At 45.3% G+C, this 20,488-nt stretch overlaps 1 protein-coding gene across 3 annotated transcripts; it reads left to right on the forward strand.

The window, feature by feature from the left end:
* The first annotated feature begins 2,544 nt into the window (after window positions 1–2,544).
* LOC102560057 (probable 2-ketogluconate reductase) lies at window positions 2,545–19,386 on the forward strand. Of its 3 annotated transcripts, XM_019490629.2 has the most exons (7): window positions 2,545–2,660; window positions 5,500–5,692; window positions 10,257–10,641; window positions 12,380–12,551; window positions 16,665–16,843; window positions 17,479–17,575; window positions 17,984–19,386. In XM_019490629.2, the coding sequence occupies exons 2-7, from the start codon at window positions 5,543–5,545 to the stop codon at window positions 18,135–18,137; spliced, it is 1,137 nt and encodes a 378-aa protein (XP_019346174.1). In that variant the 5' UTR covers window positions 2,545–2,660; window positions 5,500–5,542; the 3' UTR covers window positions 18,138–19,386. The 3 variants fall into 3 exon arrangements, with proteins under 3 accessions (XP_019346174.1, XP_014462241.1, XP_019346173.1); XM_014606755.3 differs by lacking the exon at window positions 5,500–5,692 and having other exon boundaries at window positions 2,554–2,660; XM_019490628.2 differs by lacking the exon at window positions 5,500–5,692 and having other exon boundaries at window positions 2,567–2,660; window positions 10,238–10,641.
* Window positions 19,387–20,488: the final 1,102 nt, after the last annotated feature.

Genomic DNA, 20,488 nt, shown 5'->3' on the forward strand with positions numbered 1-20,488 from the left:
GCTAGGTCCAGTTTCTCTAGTCTCTCCTCGTAGGGCTTGGTCTGTAGGCCCTTAACCATACGAGTGGCCCTTCTCTGGACCCTCTCCAGGTTATCCGCATCCCTCTTGAAGTGCGGCGCCCAGAATTGCACGCAGTACTCCAACTGCGGTCTGACCAGCGCCCGATAGAGGGGAAGTATCACCTCCTTGGACCTATTTGTCATGCATCTGCTGATGCACGATAAAGTGCCATTGGCTTTTCTGATGGCTTCGTCACACTGCTGACTCATGTTCTTCTTGGAGTCCACTAGGACTCCAAGGTCCCTTTCCACTTCCGTGCCACCCAGCAGGTCATTCCCTAGGCTGTAGGTGTGCTGGACATTTTTCCTCCCTAGGTGCAGCACTTTGCATTTCTCCTTGTTGAACTGCATTCTGTTGTTTTCTGCCCACTTGTCCAACCTGTCCAGGTCTGCTTGCAGCTGTTCCCTGCCCTCCGGCGTGTCCACATCTCCCCATAGCTTTGTGTCATCTGCAAACTTGGACAGAGTACATTTCACTCCCTCATCCAAGTCACTGATGAAGACATTAAAGAGTATCGGTCCAAGGACCAAGCCCTGCGGGACCCCACTGCCCACACCCTTCCAGGTCGAAACCGACCTATCCACCACGACTCTCTGGGTGCGACCTTCCTGCCAATTCGCCACCCACCGGACTGTGTAGTCATCCAAGTCACAGCCTCTTAGCTTGTTCACCAGTATGGTGTGGGATACTGTATCGAAGGCCTTCCTGAAGTCTAAGTATACGACATCCACCCCTCCTCCTGTGTCCAGGCGTTTCGTAACCTGGTCATAAAAAGAAATTAGATTGGTCAGGCACGATCTGCCTGCCACGAACCCGTGCTGATTTCCCCTCAGCATAATTTGTCCTGCCGGGCTCTCACAAATGTGAGCCTTGATAATTTTTTCAAAGACTTTGCCAAGGATGGAGGTGAGACTGACTGGCCTATAGTTGCCCGGGTCCTCCTTCCTCCCCTTTTTGAAAATGGGGACCACGTTGGCCCTTTTCCAGTCCTCCGGAACCTGGCCCGTGCGCCATGAGCTTTCAAATATTCCCACCAGTGACTCTGCAATGATGTCGGCCAGTGCCTTCAGCACCCTCGGATGGAGCTCATCCGGGCCTGCCGACTTAAAGGCATCCAGTTCTTCCAAATGACTCTGCACCATTTCAGGGTCTACGCATGGAAGTCTGGCGCCTTGCTGCTGCCTCTCTACAACCCCAGTGAGAGACTTGTCATGCCCCTCACTTAGGAACACTGAGGCAAAGAACTTGTTGAGGAGTTCAGCTTTGTCCCCCCTGTCTGTCACCAATTGTTTCTGCCCATTTAGCAGGGGTCCTATTCCTCCCTGGGCCTTCCTTTTACTCCCTATATATCTAAAAAACAATTTCTTGTTGTCTTTTACTTGGGTTGCCATCCTCAGCTCCATGGTAGCTTTGGCCCGTCTAACTGCCTCCCTACAAGCACGAGCAGAGGAGGTATATTCATCTTTAGTGATCTCTCCCTGTTTCCACTTTTTATATGCTCCCCTTTTGTCCCTTAGGCTGCCCTGGATTTCTCTGGTCACCCAGGGAAGCCTCCTGGCCCCTTTCTCTCTTTTGCCTTGCTCGGGGATCGTCTTGCTTTGTGCCCGAAGGATCGTTTCCTTAAGGCACAGCCACCCTTCTTGGGCTTCCATCTCTTCAAATCTCCTACTCTGCAGTGCGTCCTTGACTAATCGCCTGAGTTCATTGAAATCAGCTTTCCTAAAGTCTAGCACTTTCACCCTACTAGTTACCTTACCCACTCAACGTCTTATGGTGAATTCTATTATTAGGTGATCACTGTCCCCCAGATGGCTACTGATCTGGAGGTCCGCTACCATGTCCAGTTCTCTTTTGTTACTCTTTTGGGATTTACCAAAATGCACATGTAGGGTGTGTCTACATGTGCATTATATACAGGAGCAGTTTACTCATGAGTAAACTACTTGTGAGTAAATGCTCCCAGGCAGGTGTCTACACATGTTGGAAAGCAGGAGCAGCAAACTGCTCTCACTTCCTGGGGTCCTGCAATGGGCCCCTGCCACCACTAGGGGAAGCTCTGGAGCTCCTGTTCCTGGCTCAGCTCCACCAGTGCAGAGCTGGGTGGGGAACAGGCTGGGGAGCTGAGTGCAGTCATGTTTAAGACATTCATAGCTCTTTCTCAGCTAAGACCTGGGGTTACTACCACCTCTCTCAGCCAAGAAGTTCTTACCGTTCTACTCAATATATTGACATAATCTTGATTTACCATTTATGAAGCAGGCAAAGAAATGAGTTTATGGCACTGAATGAATGCCCTGAGAGACAAAAACTTCACATTTTCCAAAGGGAGCGTGCTCTCTCACACATTGTCAGCAGGCAGCCTAGGTTTCCACTCCAGTACCTTATCCATAGAAAATTACTCCCTCTCACTGCTCTCTTTGCTTCTTAGCAATCAACTCCAATCTTTCAATCTACAGCTTCCAAGGGCTTGAAATTTGAGCAGGGCTGAACGTCATCTTTCCTTGTGACTTGCTGATTCTGCACTTCTGGATTTGCAGCAAGACTAGAAAAGGCAAATTGCTCAGCTCTCTGAAATATCTGCAAGAAGTGCTTCTAAAGAGGTAACTTTCATTTGTTTAAAACAACTTTTGAGTCATTCTGCAGACAGCAAATGAATGCTGTCAGCTTGCTAGCAGACAATGCATCTCAAGAAGGGCATGATTCATAGATTCACAGATGTTAGGGTCAGAAGGGACCTCAACAAATCATTGAGTCCGACCCCCTGCCCAGGCAGGAAAGAGTGTTGGGGTCAGATGATCCCAGCCAGATGCCTATCCAGCCTTCTCTTAAAGACCCCCAGGGTAGTAGAGAAAACCACCTCCCTTGGAAGCCCATTCCAAATTTTAGCCACCCTTACTGTGAAGAAGTTGATGTTTTAAAATTATGTTTTAACTCTGGCCTTTTAGCCCTTCTCCTGCTGCTGTTCTGTAGCTATCATATTGTTCAGAAACAAGCTTTGTGGATCATGACTCTCCTCAGCTGATGACATAGCGGTCTTAGAAGAGTGGGAAGTCTGACTTTTCTGTAATATCACAGTGTTCTTCTAATTTAAAATTACAAAAAGATCCTCCACTCAAAACTTCTGTATCTTTCTAGAGTCCTGACTCCCTCCCCACTAGATTTGAAACGAAGTACCAGTAATTAAAAAAAAATAACAAAAACCCCCGCCTATATAGGGGAACTCAGATATTGTACAAGGAAAAAAACTTGGAAATATTAGAAACAGGACCTGACCTGGAAAGCCTAGATGCTGATGGAACTGGGTATGGGTGGTTTAAATTCAGAGTTTCTGATACAAGATCATCTCTATAAATATCTGCTGCTAGGTGTGTTCCTAAGCAAGTTGATCCAATAAAAGAAATCACCCTAAGAAATCCTTGACATGCTTTTCAGAAGCATCTCTGTGCACCTTGATGGGATACTTCAGCAGCTACTTCCCTTCCTTTCCTCTAAATTTAACCAGACTCATCCCAATTTCCTAGCCCTGTGAATATCAAAGAGAATTTGTCTCTGTAATAGCCAAGTCCTCTTGCTTTTCTCCTTCTCTCAACCACTATGGGCTCCACACAGTATTGCCTTTAGCCAGTCTGCCTCTTCCCTTCCTACAAAAATCTAGAGGTAGTGTTGCTCACAGTGGATGCATCTACATGTGCAATGAGTGCACATGAATAAGCTCTGGAGTTTATTGCTCCAGAGTTTTTTTCTCCCAGGCTCACTGTTTAAGCGTGTGCCCAGGAGTAATTAACTCCAGAGCAATCAGCTCCAGAGTTTATTCATGCACAGCATAGGAAGACCGGTCAGATCAGCCCCAGTTGACAGGAGACCAGGGGTCAGCCTGCCAGCCCAGGGCTGCTCCAACAGTGTAGGGGGCTGGTTGGGGCATGAGGGTGCTTCAGGACAGGGTTAGGCAGCAGGCAGCCCCCACACTGAAGCACCCTTATGCCCCAGCCAGCTGGGTCAGCATCTACACGTGTGCTTCTGCACACAAAAAAAAACCTCTGCAGGAGGGTAGTAAAAGCTCTATTATCCAGCATCCCCTGGGAATGGGGTATGCCAGCTAATCAAATATGCCAGTTAATCAAATATGCACAGTCTGGTGTGCTCGCCAGGGTACAGGGAGGGGGGCCCCATGCAGGCTGCTTTGCTGTGGGCCGCAGGCCAAAGAAGTGACAAATTAAAACTCAGCTTGCGGCGGCGAAACCAGAAGTCCCTGGAAGTGGTACTTCCGGTTTTGCTTTTGCCACATCCCTTGAATGCCGGCTAATAAAGTGCTGGTTAACACAGCTTTTGCTGTACTTGTATTTACAAGTACTACCTTTCTGTGGAGTTTATTAGTTTCATGTGCCCTAATAGGGTCGCATGAGTAGATGTGGTGACATTAACTGGGCTTGCCTACATGTGTACTTTAATGCACAATAGCCTATTTTACTGCATGTTAGTCATGGCAAAAACTGCTAATATGCTAATGTGCAGTAAAATTTGCCTACTGAGCATTAAGTGTCACTAAAAAAGCATGTGCTTTCACTACTGTGCATTAGCGCAACCTAATATGCATTTAGTTAGTAGGTCACATTAGAGATGTTAATTTAATGCACAGTAGCAAAAGCACATCAATGAACATGTAGATGCACCCACTGCGGAGCTAAATCATCAGCTCCACAGTAAATGTCTCATGTAGACATACCCAGTGAGTGCAAATTATCATATACACTTAAATACCTGAAGCTTGTATGAAAATCATAGTGTCGTTTAAGTCTCCATAACCAGTGCCAAACTGGTTAGTTCAAGAAAAAAGCATACCAGCTTTTTGCATTTATCTAGGAGTCACTGAATAACCAATAACATTTGTTTCCAGGAGTGCTGGAATGGGGAAGAGGGGCTGTGAGAGGTGGATTGGTTTGTCAGCACTTGACCACTGCTAGATAATATTCTCAAACTCCAGACTATGTATTCCAGATGTAACCTTCCACCTCTATTACAAGACCACAATTTGTCCCTTGCAAGAAGAACATGAAGTGGCAGGAGGGTCCCATAAGGCACCTAGCTTGGGAGTAGTCAGTGAAGGAGCATGTATTGAGGCACAGAGCTAGAGGGAATCTGCTTATTAAAAAAATGGCTGACTGGTACATTCAGAGCAGAGGAAAGATGAGCAAAGGACACTGGGGGTTGAGCATCAGGTGTGGAATCTCTATCACATTTCAGGGAGGCAAGCTGTTCCTCTTTGTGGGACAGATCTGTCAAAACCACATCTGCTACTCTGACCCCAACTCCTGTTGATATAAAATGCAAGGAGGAGAGTATGTTTGAAAGATTTATTTCTCTGAAGTGAAGAATAAATACCAACAAAAACAAGTTCTGTATTCTAAGGCAGGGGTTTTCAACCTTTTTTGGTTGGTGTAGCCCTGGCACCTGGTCGAGAAGCAAGGAGTCCCCTGGCCATTCAATGAGCCGTGGTTGTGGGGGCAAAACCAGAAGCAAAACCGGAAGTGCCCCCACTTCTCTGCATCGCTTCCCAAGTACCCCCTGGTTGACATCCCCTCCTCTAAGGTGTTTGAGTCTCTTCAACTCCATCTGTAGGCTGACTGTGAAAATTGTAAGTGCTTTTAAATTTTTTCCAGGAACTATGGGTGTCTACAGATGTGCTCCATGCATGTTTTACAGTGATGTAATTTAGAGCAACCTTTATAACATGATAAAGTTACAGTGTTTTTAAACATGACAGAAGTGCAGTGTTTGGTGGAGAGGGCCTCTGAGCCTCCCTGCATTTTCCAGCCTAAGAAGCAGGGGGCACTCCACAGCTGCCTGGGGCAACAGGAGACTGGACAGCAGCAGACCAGTGGAGGAGGCAAAGTTGGGATAAGAGGCTGTCACAACCTCTCATCCTACCCCTGCTGTCTCCCCCACCTCCCGTGCTGGGAGCAGGCACAGCTTCTGCTACAGGCTGGGCAGCAGCTCTCACCTAGGCTGACAGTCCAACTCCAAGCATCTGGTCCTCAGCCATTTAAAGCACTGTAGGGTGCTAAAGTGCTGTAAAATATGGCACTTCAAATTTAATACCTCATTTAACAAGGATTAATGTATTTTTACGCATATAGTCCACACACGGATATAACCCAAACCAATGTATAACCCACGGAAAATTGTATTTTTGGAAAATAGTCCATGTATAGACTGCACCCATATATTCCCCGCACCTGATAGTGTTGGTACTGGGTGGGGGTAATGACCGCTCCTTACCCAGCTGCTAATTGCCCGACATGGTGATCAGTGCGTTGGTCTCAGCCAGTGTCCACAACATGCCCCGGCAGGTGGCGGCCGCGGTGGCATCACCCCCAAGCGAGAAGGAGACAGAGGGCGAGGCCCCACTGCGGCCCCCCAGCCTGCCCGTGCCACTGCCCCCTGCCCCAGCCCCTGGCAGCGCAGCCTGGCCTGCCTCGGCCTCCGCAGCAGCAGCGGCATAGCCCAGGCTGCCCAGGACCAGCGGGGAGGCGCTGCTGGGCATCCACGACATGCCCTGGCAGATGGTGGCCACCACGGCAGCGGCAGTGTCCCTGGGCGAGAAGGAGATGGAGGGTGAGGCCCCGCCACGGCCCCCCAGCCCACCCGCGCCACCGCCCCCGCCCTGGCCCCCGCGGCAACGGTGGCGCAGCCTGGCCCACCCCAACCCCCACGGCAGTGGTGGCGCCGCTGGACGTGGAGGGGTCTGCATAGCCCACACCCTTGTATAGCCCACAACCATCCTTCATGTTTGTAAAAACTTACATAACCCGTGAACTATATGCGAGAAAATACAATAATTTAAAGCACTGGACCCATTTTTAAAGTGCTGTAAAGCTGTGCACTTCTGTTAAATCACAGCAATAGAATGCTTTACATGGTGAAAGAAAGCAACTTCTGTACATACCCTAGAAGCCACCTATGAAGCATCCTGTTCAAAAAGTTATGTTTTTTGTTATGACTTGTTGTTGTGTCTGATTTACTGGAGTTTTGAATGGTGCTGCTTTTGCTTTTTCTCCCCCAGGAGGTGTTAATATAATGATGCATTTGTTTTCAAAGGCTGTGGTGCAGTTAACCTTATTTATGTTTTTAACCAGTCTTTAGAGATACAGTTTATAAATTGTGCTAGTTTTTACCCCAAACTTTGTTTCAACTTTATCCCTACAAAAATGGAGAAAGAATAACATTTAGCTTGTCTGTCTTTAATAAATGTAGTTGAGTTTCAAATGGCAGATCTTTCAAGAATAAGCAGATTGCAGACACATCAATATATTTCACTGTGATTTTTTCCCATTGAAAGTAATTTTAGATACAAAATAAACTGGTGCAGTGACTTCAGTCCCCATATACTATAATTTAAACTAACACAATTAGTCTATTTATATCTCTAGATACTCTTGTTCAAATTCATTAAGTTGAGTTACATAAGTGGGAACTAAATCACAGATCTGTGAGTTCAGAGATCTCTTTTAACCCACAAAACTCTGACTTTATATAGACTTTGACCTGTAAATAGATATTGTTTAACTCTTTCTGTTAAATTTTATTTTGTTGTTTTTCACATATGGATGTCAGAATATACTGTTTGTAGCATGACATACAATCCATTCTTGCCATAGTAACAAAACTCTGCACATACTGGACTACTGTAACAAAAAGCTGGTGACTCCTGTTACTTTATGAAGAAAAAACCGCGGGTAGAGAAGCGAGGCAATGGCAAAACCCTGGTGCCCAGGCAGGGGACGGTCCCATCATGGTAAAGGGTTGCACCTGCTGCCAGTCAGGATATCTCAGCCTAGAGCTAGCTGGCTGGCAGGAAACAGGCAGCTGGAGACCTGAGGCCATGACTGCTTACTGTAGGTTTGGCAGCCCACAAATAAGCCCACAGGGCAATGCCCAACTCAAGCAGCAGGACGCTGCTAGATGAGGAGTCACAATGGCATCAGTCATTCATTAGACCCTGAGGAGAAATCCCTGCAGGTGGTTAGGGAGTCACCTGACCAGAAGGTGGCCAGGCTTGAGGCATGACAGTCTCACCCTGCAAACTGCTGGATAAGAGCTCTGGGTCAGGGAGGCTGCTGAGGGAGTGTCAAGCTCATGTGATTGCCTTGAGTCCTGTTAGGGGCAGGTTCAAGGCATGGCCAGGGGGCCCAGTGCCTGGAGCAGGGCAGAGTTTGGGGACCAGGGGGCCAAAGCCCAAGAAGGGCTAAGCCAGAGCCCAATACGGCAAGGCTAGGGCTGAAGCCCAGAAGCTGGGTCTGAAACAGTGAATCCTGAGATAAGCGACCCAGTGAGAGAACAGGGACAGAGGCCAAGTGGGCCAAAACCCTTACAAGAGAGTGATCTGACAGATGGATACCATCTTTGAGGCATGGGCATGGTGTAAAGGGGAGGTCAGAGCCACATACTTAACCCTTAAGGCAATGAGCATGGACATAATAACTATGGGCCAATTAGCCTAATGTCTATCCCAGGGAAAATCCTGGAAAAATTCATTAAGGAGTCTATGTGTGATAGGCTTGCAGAAGGTAGGATTCTGAATGACAGCCAGCATGGCTTTGTCCTGGGCAGGTCTTGTCTTACCAACCTCATCTCCTTTTAGAATCAGGTAATTCACCACCTGGATAAGAGAGTGGAGGTTGATGTTGTATACCTTGACTTCTAAAAAGACTTTGATCTGGTATCCCACAATATTCTCACGAGAAAATTGGAGGATTGTGGGCTTTCCTGTGAGACAGTTAGGTGGGTATGAAGCTGGCTACAGGGTAGGACCCAGAGAGTCCTAATGAACGGATCTGTGTCATCCTGGCCAGAAGTGGCCAGTGGTGTGCCACAGGGGTTGGTGCTTGGTCCAGTACTTTTCAACATCTTTATCAGTTATTTGGATATGGGGGTGAAGAGCTCACTGGCCAAGTTTGCAAATTACACCAAGTTATGGGGAAGTATAGTCACACTTGAAGATAAGCTACAGATACAGGTGAATCTAGACAGGCTAGCAAGTTGGGCAAGTTGGAACCAGATTAATTTAAACATTGAGAAATGTAAAATGCTCCACCTGGGGATGAACAATCCCCTACACACCTACAGGCTTGGTTGTGCCAAACTGACCAGCACCACAAATGAACGGGACCTGGGTGTAATAATAGACCACAGTATGACAATTAGCTGGCAGTGCGACTCTGTTGCCAGCAGGGCAAATAATACTCTGGCATGCATCAATCGATGCATCTCCAGCAAAACCAAGGAAGTTATTCTTCCCCTCTGCTCAGCACTGGTGAGACCCTAAGTGGAGTACTGTGTCCAGTTCTGGGTGCTGAACTTTAACAAGGACGTGGGAAAACTTGAGAGAGTCCAGAGAAAGGCCACCCATATGACTAGAGACTTGCACGGCAAGCCATACGAAGAAAGGCTGAGGGACCTGGGACTCTTCAGCCTGAAAAAGAGAAGGCTGAGAGGGGGCTTGTTGGTGGCTTACCACTACATCAGGGAAGTACATCAAGGGCTCAGTCAACAACTGTTCACCAGGGCACCCTTGGGGAAAAACAGGAGTAATGGTCACAAACTCCTGGAAGACCATTTCAGGCTCAACATTAGGAAAAACTTCTTCCCAGTTAGAGTGTCTAGACTGTGGAAGAAACTCCCTCCAGAGGTGGTGCAATCACCTACCCTGGAAACCTTCAAGAGAAGACTGAACAGGCACCTTGCTGGGTCACCTGACCCCACCTTTCTTTCCTGCCTGGTGCAGGGGGCTGGACCCAATGATCTTCCAAGGTCCCTTCCAGCCTTACAATCTATGAATCTATGGATCTGTGTTCACAAGAGGGGATCTGACGTGGGAAGCCCTGGGATAGCCTCCCTTTTTCTAAAAGACAATAAAACCAAGGCCTGGTGGGCAAGTGAAAGAGAGTGTGCAAGGACAGCCAGCTAGGCAAGGACAGAGCGGCCACCAGGAGGTGTCACAGCCACCCCCCTGGGGATGAGTACTTGTTACAACTAGCTACAGAATAGTGCAACAACAGATTTTCAGAAGAAATATGATTAATATAGTTTGGACTTTAAACTAGAAAATGGTTGTATAACCGCCCTGTTGAACTGTTTGAAACAAAACATGTGTGGGGAAATGTTACTTATGAAAACATAGTTTTTCATCCCTTTTCTAGGTCATGGAAGAGAAGGAGCTGCCTTATGTGTTGACAGACAGTATAGGAGGGACACATGGAGTGTATTTGGAGCACACGGAGTTTCTGAAGAAATATTTTAACCTTGTTGCCATGAAGGAATTTCTTGAAAACCAAAAATGTTTTGGTGAAAAGATCAAAGCTATTTATATATGGTGGCAAAAGCCAGCTGTTAACCAGGAGCTGCTCCAGAGCCTTCCTAACTTAAAGATGATAGCAAACTTTGGGGTAGGAGTGGATCACTTGGATTTGAAACTGATCTCTAGCTTTGGAGTGAAAGTGACCAATACCCCGTTTGCTGTGTCTAATGCCACTGCAGACCTGGGCATAGCTTTAATGCTAGCATCTTCCAGGAGATTGGTAGAAGGTAACAATTCATATTGTTTGGTACTTTTTTTTAAATATAAAATGACTTCTTAGAAGTTGTTGTATAAAATAAATGTTAATGCAAAATTAAGGGTAAAATGTATGTGCACAAAAAGCAAGGTATGGAGAAAAATGAAGGTAAATATCTCACAGGCCCCTGGCACATGTTCATTTAAAGGTGCCATGGGATCTGCTCCCTGGGTTGCACTAAATTTAGTTAAGGGGTGGGGTGAATGGAAATGAAATGACTGGTGAGACTATTCCATTTTTCCTTGGTTTTTTTATATACTTTTTTACAGTTCTCTTCTGTATGTCTTATATGATTATATCATCAATATTTACCAATTACCTTTTACGGTGGTCATTTTCCTGTTAGGCTGCCATCTGCATCCTGATGTCTCAAACTGCTAAACCACATCCTCTTAACTTTTTTGCTCAGATAGATTAGATTATAAAAAGGTCACCCTAAACTGTGACCCACTTGCTTTCCTTTTAGTTAGCTGTATTAGTTATGTCATGGCACAAAATGACATTGCTTATGCTAAGCATTTTGCTAAGGTGGCTTTCAGATCTATACTTGATCCCAACAATCACAACTTCTACCATGCCAAACATGTGGGAAGAGGTACGATTATGGGATTGGGGATCAGATCCGAATCATACCCTTTCTACTTGTCAGTACAGGGGGAGCTCAGATTCATGATCCTGGTCTGGCAAGTCGAAGCCAGGTGCCCACAGATCTGGGTCCAAGACTGATGATCAGCAGGGATGGTTTCAGACCCCAGTGCAGTCGTGTCCTGGCGCCAACAATCAGCTGATTGTCAGCCTGGGCCCCAGACCTGCCACATATTTAACTTAAGGCACCATACAAACCAGCCATAAAAATGCTCCACATTATTATTGTACATAAAACATTGTCATGGCTGATTTGCCATTTTATGACACCTTAAATTGGGTGCACATATAACACCTTTGCCATTTATGCTGTGATTTAACATGTTAATCGTAGCATAAACGTAATGTGTAGAGGGGGCCATAAGAACTTTACCCACACATGTGATATGTACAATTCCCAAACAAAAATAGCAGTAAGACAGATATGCTCCCTTTTCCACCCACCCAAAGGATTAGGATTTATCTCCTAAAGCTTTTCAGGGAGCAGTGAACTCTGCCTCTAAGACTGATATCAACTGGTTCCCCAGCAGCTGGTATTCCCTGCTCTGTCTCTTCTCTCTGCTGCCTTTTGTATATCTGCAGGAGAACCCAGTGGCAGCCAAGTATCCTGGAGCCACCAGGAAATGGAGAATCTTTGGTTCCACTGAAAGTCCTACAGTGGTACTAGTACCTATATTTCATAGTGTCCACAGCATCTCATAGATGGGGCTTAGCTTCTAATGACCAGCCACACTGAATAGAAGCTACATTGGCTCAGGTATAAGTCTAAGGGTTGGCAATATTTACAGAGCCCAGGAAATCTGGCAGTTTTGTTTTGAATGTGAAACGGAGGTTAAGTCTAGTGTCTCATTCCATTCCCTTACTCTCTCCCAGTAGGAGTTAGAGATTTATACTGTCATGAGCATGTAATTAAGTCAAGAGCCCTGCCTGTCAATGCAACATCATGTTTTAGGGTCAAAAGGTGGTCCTTTACTCCCATGATAGCTTGTGACCAAAAGTAGAGTTATATGGAGGCTTGGAACCATGCTACTCCTCACATAATATTTGTTTTGGTTTTTTTTTAGGATGTCAGATTGCAGTTTCCCCAGACACTGAGCAGTTTGCTGCTGACTGGCTGGGAGAGGATGTCACTGGGGCGACCCTTGGGATCATTGGAATGGGCAGGATTGGCTATAAAGTGGCCAAGCGGGCCAAAGCCTTTGACATGAGAATTCTGTATCACAACAGGAACCGGAGGTGAAAGTGCACCTTGCTTTTCAAGATTACCTGTAGCTCTCATTATCAAATATTTTTCTTGTCCCAAGTGGGATGAGGATGTAGTGACATGATATTGTTGTTTAGGCCCTTTTTGATTATTTGTGATTTTAATTCTAAGCAGTGAGAAACAGTTCTGGCTTGTTTTATTTTATGTTCAATTTAGGGCCAAAGCAGAAAGGAATAGAAATGTGCGTGAATTGCCGCTCTTCCTATAAACCAGAAGTTCACAAACGTTTTCAGAATAGACCATGGCTTAATAGAGTGTGAAAAAGGGAGATGGTTCAGTCAGTGCATAGCATGAGACCTGAATAGAAGCAGCTGGTTTGACCCTGAGGCAGCTAAAAATAAAGAAATCAGTAGCATGTGACCTGCTAGAGCTCTGTGGATCAACTGTGGTCTATAGACCACAGATGGAAACTTCTCCTAACATAAATACCATAAATCCCCTCCTTGAATTGTGCCTGCCCCTATATTGCAGACATAGAAAATGAAAATTGATTGAGATGGGAAAGTATTCATGTCGGAGCCAGAAGCTGTGATGACCAGTGTATCTATTTACTACTTCTGCATTGTAGTGTTGGGGCCTCATGCTTGGCACTATACAGACATTCAGCAAATGACAGTCCTTGCCCTGAAGAACTTAGTGTCTAAAAGATGAGACATAATTGTGGATGGTGGTAAATGACCCAGTGAGACACTGGCAACCTTCTGGACATCTCTAGTATCCCCAAATAAGGTCCCTGGCTGCAGTCTCCCTCATAAGAATTGCCTTTGTTCAATGGTTTGCTTTTGTTTATCTCCTCTTCTCATTTCTTACTTTGTTACTTCCATACACTAAGTTTTATCCTAACCAGGAAACTTCACCAGGAAGCTGGTATCATAGCTCTTGGAAGAGAACAGCTTTAGAGGCTCTTTAGAACAGTGCAGTTTGCTGTGGGTCAGGCACTAACTCATAGTTTCATAGTAGCTCCACTGACTGGCAAAAGGCAATCAGGACTCATAGTAGACACATCTTTTATTAGACCAACAAGATTTTTGAAAAAAAATCTCTTTAATTACAAGCTTTTGAGCACAAACACCCTTCATCAGGCATTGGAGAAAAGATTGTAAAAGTTCTTCTTGGTAGAAATTAAATTTCATATTTCTATTGACTCCTCTGTGAAATCCTATGAAATATGAACTTTCATTTCTACCCAGGAGAACTTTTACAATATTTTCTCCAATGCCATACAATGAGAGGCTGAGAGATATGGGTCTGTTCATCCTGGAGAAGAGAAGACTCAGAGAGAACTTGTTGGCAGCCTAAGGGGTGCATATCAGGGACTGGGAAAATGTCTGTTCACCAGGGCTCCCCAGGGGAAGACTAGGATCAATAGTCATAAATTGCTAGCTAACCACTTTAGATTACAGTAGATGTAAGGAAAAACTTCTTTACAACTCGAGTATCTGGGGCCTGGAATAGATGCCCGCCAGAGGTGGTACAATCACCTACTCTGGGTATCTTCAATAAATGTCTGGATGCTCACCTTGCTGGAGTCATCTGACCCCAGTAGTCTTTTCTGCCCAAGCACAGGGGGGCTGGACCTGATGATATTGAAAGATCCTTTCCAGCTGCTAACATCTATGAATCTATGATGGTCTGAGTTTTTTGCAACAGAATTGCTCTATTTGTCTGTAGTTAAAAAAAATGAGTGAAAGCTAAGAGCTGGCATTTTCTGAGGGGTCTTGAGTCTAAAAAGGTTGAGAAGCAGTTAGAAAGCAGGCATTCCCAAACTGTGGTACATGTACCCCTGGGGGTACGCAAGACATCTCTGGGGAATACACAGGAGAAATTGTGTAACAGCAGATTTAATTTTCATTAGAATAACTGGCATTTAAGGGGTTACAATATAAACTATATACTGGTAGGGATACATGGTCAGCTGGTAAATCTGGAAGGGGGTACACAGTAAGAAAGTTTGAGAGCCTCTGAGGTAGAGGATACTTATGTGACCCCTTACTGAGCAGCAAATAAGATATTGACCAATTATTCAAACTTTGGGAGAGCAAGGGAATGTGTTTTGTAATGCAGATTTGAGCCAGGGATGTGAATGGTTAAATGTTTCTATATTTAACTGTATCATATGCTGATAACCAGTACTACCTTACTGGTTATCATTTAGTGCAGGGCTGGGAGTAGTCCAGCAGGAACGGGGAGAAGGGAAGCGGCACAGTGCTCCTAAAGGCGGCAGGGCTGGCAGGGAAGAGGGAGGGAATAGGGGGTACTTGTACCTAGTATGGCAGAGAGGCTGTGGAGGAGCAGCAAGGGTCCCAATCTTTCTTGTGGAGGCATAATAGCCCTGGCCCTTTCCATGCTGTCCACCCTGAGGTGCACGTGTACCTGTTGCTGGCAATAAGCTGGGCCAGGGCTCTGCAGACCCCACTGCAGCCACTTGCAGCCCCGGCCCCTGGGCAGCTGCACATGGATGCCAGCAGTAGGTGAGGGACCTTCCCAGCCCACTGCTGCTGCCCAGAGAACAAGCAAGTACAGGTGGAAGCTGGTCCCCAGTAGATACATGTTATCATGTTTAACTGATAGCATTAGGGGAGTTTAAATTGGTACTTAATTAATTAGTATTTACATCTGTCACGGCAGGGTCCTCACGGAGGGCCGTGATCTCCTTGAGGCCCTCTCACCGCGCTACTCCGGCCCGAGGGCACCCTCCGTTCTCACCCGCCACGTCTTGATGGAATATATGTAATAGGGAGGCTGCCTTGTGTTACCTCGGGCCTGTCAGCTCCTGGACCCCTCGTGGGTCTCCCCGTATAATGGGCGCTACCCAAGCGCCCTAGCCTTATGGGCTATGCATGGCTCCTACCTCCCCTGATACCACGCCCCAAGCCTCGCAGATGTAAAGGACGTTGTCCGGTCTGTCTCTCTACTGTGGCCCACCCTGGGCTCCCTCTCTCATGCCCAGCCTCTTGCTGGGACTCTCGTCTGGCCCACTCTGGGCCTCCCCTGCCAGTGTGGTTCCGCTTCGGGACTCTCTAGCGGGCCTCCGGTCCTATGGGCCAACCGCACGGATACCCTCCCTGACTCTGGCTCCCCGCGCTGCTACTCCCGGTCTTCTCAGGGGCAACTGCCGCGCCCTGCCTTGGTCTGAGGGGGATTGCCGCACTAGCCTGCGGCCGGGCTCGCTATGCCCGTGCGCCCACACTAGGCTACTCAATAGTACACAAGGGCGTTCCCCCTCTCTGGGGCTCGCCGCGCCCACACTGGGCTACTCAATAAAACACAATGGCGTTCCCCCTCTCTGGGGCTCGCCGCGCCCACACTGGGCTCTTCAGTAATACCGCCCCTTTCCTGGGGCCGGGGGCTATGTTCCCCCACACGCAATCCGGGGTCTCGGTCCCCGTTCGCAACCTACGGGCTGCGCCCGCGACCCACTGGCCGTGCTCCTCGCCACCCGCTGCTCGCGCAGTGGCGTGCGAGCTGCGCCTTCCCTGGCGCTATACAGGGGCTATGCTCCCCCACACGCAATCCGGGGTCTAGGTCCCCGTCTGCAACCTATGGGTTGCGCCCGCGACCCACTGGCCGCGCTCCTCGCCGCCAGCTGCTCCAGCACTGGCGGGCGAGTAATTGAAGCCTCCTCCAACCCCTACAGCCTCGCCCAAGCCTCCGGGTGTAATAACACAAACACAAAGCAAAACCACAAGCCCCTAGGCTGTAACACAAATGCAAGCCGCCTGGCCATAACTCCTCATCATAGCTCAAGCCTCCAGGGCTATCATGAGCTGTACTTGCAACTTAGGCTCCTTCCCATATCTCAGCCAAGGGAGCTCCTACCTCTCCAGCTGCTGGCAAGGAACTGCCAGCCTGGCCTCAGCCCTGAGCTTTATAAGGGCCAGGCCCTGCCCCCTACAGGCAGCTGGCTCCGCTTGGTTGCTCCGGCAACCCACAGCTGTGCTCACTTGGTTCTGCCAGGGCTCTCTCTCTGGCAGTTTCTCCTCTCTTAGGAGCAGGCACTAAGGTGCCCTGTGACAACATCGCTAATTTGAAACTCCTCCAGTATTTGCTGTTTACCACTGAAATTGAATTTTGCTTTCCTTCAGAAAGGAGGAAGAGGAGCAGGCTGTTGGTGCTTGTTACTGTGAAAAAATGGAAGACTTGCTCCAGAAGTCAGATTTTGTGATGTTGGTTGTGAACCTGACACCTCAGACACACAAACTGATTGGGAAAAGAGAACTAGAGCTGATGAAACCCACTGCTACTCTCATTAACATCTGCAGAGGTAGGGTACAGGATAACTGTTTGCCAAATGCAACTCTCTTTTAAATTTAAAAGTCTCTGGAGAAAAATCAACCCCTAATGCCAGGTAGAATTTTTCTGTAAAATTTCTGTCTATAGCCCTGATTCAGCAAAGTGCTTAAAACTCATTCATAAATTGAAGCATATGAGTACTCCTGTTAAAATACAGTGGAAATTTGCATGCTTAAAATTAAGTATGGCTGTAAGTGCTTTTGGAAATTATGGATAGGATTATTATGGTTAAAGTAATGCATAGTTTTAAATGGTCTGTAGAATCATGGCTAATAACAGCAGTTTTTCATACAGGAGTTTGGGGCAGTAGGCACAGCAAGAGGGTTAGATTGTTCTATTACCTTTGACCAGACAGTTAAAAAATGACCTCTGAAGCTTTATCTGTTAAAGACAGATTCATCCAATAAGCAAAACTTATGTATCATCTATTTAAAAAGCACTTGTCTTATCTAGAACCTTGGAATTTTAGTATAAAACCTTTTATTTGTAATTTTATTGCCAATTTTTAGAATCAGTACTTTTTCTGACAGAGATGGAAGTACATTGATATATTAAAATGTACATTACAGTATTTTTTATTTAGTAGATTTTGTTCCTGTAATCTAGGCCCAGTGATTGATCAAGATGCACTGGTGGAAGCACTTCAGAATAAAGTTATCAAGGCTGCTGCACTGGATGTGACTTACCCTGAACCTCTGCCAAGGTAGAAAATAGTCAAATCAAAAAGCATGTGGGTGCACACAAAGTTTTAAATAAGTAAGTCTGTGAGTATTCACATGAATGAGAAGCTGCATCATATTTAATTATTATTAATATATTGATCCCATTTAAATCAACAGGACTGCCTATATACACAGATTTGTCAGGATTAGCAACCTAGACCCCAACCCAACAGTCCTTTTAAATAAACACAATTTATGTAAACTTCTTTAGGAGTTTTGCTGCCTAAAAGCTGTAGGATCAGGCTTGGAGTACAGCAGTTAAGTCCACTCTGTATATGCTTTAACCAAGCAATAATTTCATATTAAAATGTAACAATAATAATAATGAAAAGAGCTGATACAAGCTTTGAGTTTCATCTCTAATGTTTCTATTTTCCTTTTTTTTCCAGAGATCATCCTTTGTTAAAATTAAAGAACATTATAATTACTCCTCACATTGGAACTGCTACTAAACACGCACGGTGGCTCATGATGAAGAGTATGGTTGAAAACATATTTTCTGCTCTGAATGGTTTTCCTATCCCTAATGAAGTATTTCCTTAATGTGACTTCTGTCTCTAGTGGGTTATGGAATAGAGAAGATCCCACACAACTTACTGATTCATTTGATGCACTAGCTGGGGGAGTATCTAGTTGACTGCACAATTTCACAATGATTGCACACTTAATTCATATAACACAATTTTATTTTAAAATTCTTTGCTACACATATAACACTGCTTAACTTTAAGAAATACCACAAACATTAAGAACACAATAACTACATATATCAGAAACAATGCTCCAAATGCACTTCCTTCCCAAACAATGCTATAAGAATTAGTATTACAAAAACAATTACAATTACAACTAAAAGTTAAATTTGAATCAATACTATTATTTTCATAATATACTTACAATCCTAGAATTCCGTGAAGCCAAACACCTAAATATGGTTTCATTCCTCAGTAGTATGGTTCAATGGTCTGGCTTCAATACTGATAGGACTAAGTCCCCTTCCTTCAGTCCCTTTCGGGTGCTCCGCGGCTTCAGCATGAACTAAGAGATTCGTGTTCACGGAGAGGGTGGTTCAAGGGATCAGTCTGATCTGGCCTACACTTGCAATTCTTCCTTTGTTGTTCTGCAAGTGAAGTTACCTCCAAATTGGGACAGTAGGTTACGGTTTTTATTGAGTGAGTTGCCGTCTTGGGCCCCTCCTACCCAAACCTGTCACTACTCCCAAATTTGGGCTCAGATCTTACTTAACAGATTCTTTTGATTGGTAATTAGTTTTTTGTTGACCATTTTAATTACTTTGAGGAATTTCCATATCACTGAATTGACTTTTATTTCCAATCTTTTAAAAGGCTCCTAGGTTTGATTTCTCGGAATGTGGGATGTTTGCTTAAGAGTCATTTTTATGTTAGCTTTGTTAAAGGCCTCTAAAGATAAAATTCAAGAGTTAAGACTTTGAGCAAAGTCAGGACCTTCTGCATGTAGACCAAAACAATGGCCTAGATAAGACGATAAATCTTGTCTTCTTCCTAAACTGGCTAATGGGCAACTATTACAAACATTCAAATATTACATTCAATATGACAACTTCTATTTGGCAATAGCTAATGTTTATATTAATGAAAGGAAATACTAATTTGAATCTTATGTATATAATTAGTTTATGCGTGTTAAACAATAACATGTAGAAGTAAAATATTTGTTTTTAAGTTTATTTTGATTTAACTATAAAAAATTCTTCGTGAAAATCATGGAGTACTTCATCCTAAGCTTAACATGAATGAGTAACTTGGCTGCATTTCTGCTGAGTCTAGCTTTTGGTGCACTTTATTTTGATTGCCTCGGAGTTGCCCTACAGCATTCTAGCACAACAGACAAATGAAAATAACTTCACCCACACACAGTAAGGCGATCTGTATTGTAGTGCTTTTAACAGAGAAGGATACATTCCACAGCAAAATGTAGCCTGTTGTTTTTAATAATTGGTTAGACTTGGCAATGCTTGTAACTTATCCTAAGGGTCAGTACTTGGGATGTGTCACCCAAGGAACAGTACATAGAAGGAAACACGGCTGAGTGCAGTATTAGCCTACACCATAAAATCTCTAGTACAGTACCAGTGGATATGTAGCTTATCAACACAAGGAACATTTTGCTCATTTCGTTAAACCACCTATGGACGCATCAAAAGCTGTACATAAATTATGTCTACAGGTGGGATTTTTCTGGCATAGGCATGCAGGTTAAGGTTGTGGTGCTAGAAACAAAACTATGCAGGCCAGGCCTGGACTGGCACTCCAGACTTCCTCTGCAGATCACCTTTGCTACAGTCTCATTCTTTTCTTTTTTAGGTGGTTCAGTTCCATTGATTAATGCCTTAGGGCATCATAAAGCAAAGGCTTTGCCTGTTTTACATCCCTCCCCATTGATCAGTACTATGGTAGGGAAGCAGCATACCATCAGTGCCTATTCTCCTTTGTCCCCAGGCTGCTAAGCCTACATGAGGATAAGGGCACATTCTGGTCCCTCCCTTTATTCCCTCGCATATGCATATAGGGCAGGTGACAGATGCACTTTTTAGGTGTTCTTAAGTCTAGTTCTAAGTCTAGTTAAATAACAATCTTTCTAGTTGCTACTGAAATTCACCCATGCCTGAGATAAAATTCAGTGCAAATGTTCATCAGTAGTGAGCGTAGCCATGTTTTTGTATCATTGATGGTTTGTGCATCAGTAAGACAGTAATCCCTTCCTTTCCTGGCAGCACCAAGCTCACTGAGTGGTGAGTATTATTTCTATTGTGACAAGTACATAGGTGCCCACTGTGCTAAGTCAGTGGTTTTCAATCTTTTTAAAATCAAGGCACCCATTGGAAAATACAAGCTCCTAGCTTTTGACTACAG

The sequence above is a fragment of the Alligator mississippiensis genome, chromosome 3 (assembly GCF_030867095.1).
Source record: "Alligator mississippiensis isolate rAllMis1 chromosome 3, rAllMis1, whole genome shotgun sequence".
Lineage (NCBI taxonomy): Eukaryota > Metazoa > Chordata > Crocodylia > Alligatoridae > Alligator > Alligator mississippiensis.

Bases quoted from the DNA above. Each gene is read 5' to 3' on its own strand.
- LOC102560057 (XM_019490629.2), top strand. From the start codon at position 5,543: ATGAGCCGTGGTTGTGGGGGCAAAACCAGAAGCAAAACCGGAAGTGCC. The intron at 12,552-16,664 runs GTGAAAGTGCAC...GCTTTCCTTCAG, and splicing joins TATCACAACAGGAACCGGAG to AAAGGAGGAAGAGGAGCAGG. The intron at 17,576-17,983 runs GTAGAAAATAGT...TTTTTTTTCCAG, and splicing joins TACCCTGAACCTCTGCCAAG to AGATCATCCTTTGTTAAAAT.